The sequence below is a fragment of the Somniosus microcephalus genome, chromosome 1 (assembly GCF_052327205.1).
Source record: "Somniosus microcephalus isolate GS21.2 chromosome 1, FLI_Smic_1.0, whole genome shotgun sequence".
NCBI classification, from domain to species: Eukaryota; Metazoa; Chordata; class Chondrichthyes; order Squaliformes; family Somniosidae; genus Somniosus; species Somniosus microcephalus.
The window spans coordinates 382,850,174-382,853,698 of record NC_140987.1 but is presented as its reverse complement, the minus strand read 5'-3'; the positions used below and the strand labels follow the sequence as shown (position 1 = coordinate 382,853,698).

The window sequence follows — 3,525 nt, the reverse complement described above, 5'->3', positions numbered from 1 at the left end:
ATATATCAGTTCAACTGAAAGTACACAACCATAACCACCTCCCGACAGAGTTAAAACGTTGCATTTCTTAATTATCTGGTTGATCCTCTTTTTGCCATTTTTGCCTCATTAGTGGCTGACATTTGGGTTCACTTTAATCTGAAAAATCCTCGACAGTGAAGCCCAGTTGCTGTTGGATTCCTTTTAAAGGACAGTTTAATATCTGGAGACAGAGATAGACCATTGCTGCAAGGGTTAGACACCTGTTACCCAGAGTGACAGATAGGCCTGTCCTAGAAAAGGTTAGAAACCATTACCTGGAATAACACAGGAAAGCCTGCCCCATAACTGTCCCACTCCTGGAGTGACGGAAATAGGTCTGCCTCAAAGGAGATAGGTGTTATTGTAATAGAATGTTTTCATTTCTAAATCAGAAATTAAGCTTTTCCTTTCTTTCCATGATTTAGGTTGTAACTATGGCTGATTTGTCATCTTCGCCATTCCCCTTTGCCAATGTTTCCCAGCCAGCAACAAACTCCACTGCAACACCCAAGGACACTAACTGTACTGTTGAAGATCGTTTCCTCTCAACGGGTCTGCCTATTTTCTACAGCATTATTTGTGTGATTGGGCTACTGAGTAACTTATTGGCCTTGTGGGTGTTTTTCTTCAACCAGAGGAAGCCGACGTCTATCTCTATATACATGAAGCACCTGGCTATGGCCGACCTCCTGTTGTTACTCTGCCTTCCATTCAGGATCGCCTACCATGTCGGACAGTACGAGTGGATGATTAAGTGCTACTTCTGTAAAATCATTGGTGCATTTTTCTACATCAATATGTATGCCAGCATTATATTCCTAGGGCTGATCAGCCTGGACCGCTATTTAAAGATCACCAAGCCTCTCCGCAAGTTCAGGATCCATAGCGTGAAATGGAGTTCGGGCATGTCCATGGCCGTGTGGGTGGTCACATTCCTGTTAATGCTACCCTTTGTTGTGGTGAGCAGCTTAAAGTCAAATGAGACAAAATGCTTCCACTACAAGAATCAGAGTGTGACAGCGGGTGCAATGAACCTGGTAGCCGTCATATTTATTTTTATCCTCTCCTTGCTGTTCCTGGTGTCCTATGCTAAGATTGCAGTCAAACTCTACAACATCTCCCAAGGAAAAAAAAAGCAACATATCAGGAAAGTGAGCACCAGGGCCATCATAAAGACTTTTATTGTCCTCGCTATCTACATTGTGTGCTTCATGCCGTATCACATTGTTCGAGTCCCTTATGTCCTCTCTCAGATGGAGATAATCTCCAGCTGCCAATCAAAGCAGTTTCTGCACACAGCCAATGAACTGGTTCTGTGCCTCTCTGCCCTAAACAGCTGTCTTGATCCAGTCATCTATTTCTTCCTCTCCAACTCTTTCCGCAGGACTATAGTTTACACTATTCAAGGAAGATTCAACAAAACCTTCCCCAAAACCAATGGGGGCAGGACCAGTTTCAAATCCATCACAGAGATCTGAAGTTCAGTGCTGCAAATATTGAGTTAATGGGATAGAAGCAGCATGCATGGCCATCAGCACTATCACAGCAACCATCTCGGCCTAAGGTGTTGCATGCAGTTGCGGTATTTCAGGCAAGGCTTGGCATCATTATGTTCCTATGGATAGAAGCAGCCTTCCTAGAGAGAGCAGAGATAGCCACTCATACATACATCTAGTAAACAGGATGAAAAATACTCAAGATATGCCTTGTTTCAAATATATGATATCTGGTCATGACAAGGGAAATGCAGCAACAATAGAATGAGTGGAGCTACAGTTTTGTTCAGCCTGATGCATCTTACTGCAGTGTTGGAACTCATTGGAAAAGCAAGAAAGACTTGCATGTATATAGTGCCTTTAATAACCATTGGACATCTCAAAGCGCTTTACAGCCAATGAAGTACTTTTTGAAGTGGAGTCACTGTTGTAATGTGGGAAACGCGGCAGCCAATTTGCACACAGCAAGCTCCCACAAACAGCAATGTGATAATGACCAGATAATCTGTTTTTGTTATGTTGATTGAGAGATAAATATTGGCTAGGACACCAGGGATAACTCCCCTGCTCTTCTTCGAAATAGCGTCATGGGATCTTATACATCCACCTGAGAGGACAGACGAGGCCTTGGTTTAACATCTCATCCGAAAGACGGCACCTCCAACAGTGCAGCTCTCCCTCAATACTGCACTGGAGTGTCAGCCTAGATTTTTGTGCTTAAGTCCCTGGAGTGGGACGATGAACCCACAACCTTCTGACTCAGAGGTGAGAGTGTTACCAGCTGAGCCACAGCTGACCGACAAATAGCAATATCATATCAACACAGCAAGAACCTCTGACAACATCATGGAGCTATTTCCAATTGGTTCCAATGTGGTTTTTTTCCAACATGAACTTGTAGACATTTTGCAAAGAAGCTGTAAAATCTAATTAAACTTAAAAGCTCCAATAACACAGCACTGGGACCGCTCCACCAGTTCATTACAGGTGTTTACAATGCAGCAGTATTTTAAAATGCAGCAAGACACATTTTCTTCTGGCACAAGCTCAAAACCAGTAATAGTGAGCCAGACAATCTCTCCTTCGCCAACTTGTGTGGACATGAGGAAGTGTTGACCCTCTGGGGAGAGGCAGGTCAGCTCTCCAAAGCCTCTTGTTCCTCTTCCCCTGGTGCACTAGAGTTTTGTGAAAGAACAAAATGCACAGGGGACACTTAATAAAGAAACTAAATTGTGGTTTTATAAAGAATCAATTTCCTGTACAGGACATTAAAAAAAAACACCTTTGGTCTTGCCAGTCACATCTGACTGTAGGGATGAGCAGAAAGCTCATCTGACTCTTGCACATGTTGCAAATTCATTTTCCAGTGCATAAAGTCGGCATAAATGCATGAAGACCCAATATCTTGTTGTGGATTAAAGAGTCACTCCATGTTGGATGTGTAAATTAAGTCATGTTTTATAAATAACTGTCCCTTAACTGGGGCCAGTCAAATTTGAGTCATTCAGATTATGAGACTATATGTAAAAGTATAAATAGAAACTGTAAATAACAAAGCATAAATTATGTGAACTATATTATACCAGTACTTTAGCACCTAGTCAAAAAGATATTTTTGTACAAATGAGCCTCACTCTAATTAAATATAATTATTTTTACTAATCATTCTGGTTGCGCACTTTTTAAAAAAACCTCTACCCTCAGAGACTGTGCGCTATTACTGTTCTCTCCTGATTTTATTAGAGGTTTGCACAGCACGCACACTGATAGTTTTCCACAAAGAAATGAGCTTCTGTAATAAAGCTCAACTAGGTCACTACAGGCAGTGCCCCCTGTGGAGTTCCCAGCACACTGTACAGTGCAGCCCATAGAGTTCCCAGCACACTGCCCAGTTCCCAGCACACTGCACAGTGCTCCCTGTGGAGTTCCCAGCACACTGCACAGTGCCCCCTGTGGAGTTCCCAGCACACTGTACAGTGCACCCCATAGAGTTCCCAGCACATTGTAC

The 3,525-nt window shown here is 42.8% G+C and overlaps 1 protein-coding gene across 1 annotated transcript; it reads left to right on the top strand.

Moving 5' to 3' along the window:
* The first annotated feature begins 405 nt into the window (after positions 1-405).
* On the top strand, positions 406-3,173 carry gpr34l (G protein-coupled receptor 34 like). Its single transcript, XM_086008530.1, has one exon. It carries the CDS (start codon positions 456-458, stop codon positions 1,497-1,499), a length of 1,044 nt encoding a protein of 347 aa, XP_085864656.1. The 5' UTR covers positions 406-455; the 3' UTR covers positions 1,500-3,173.
* The last annotated feature ends 352 nt before the right edge of the window (positions 3,174-3,525 follow it).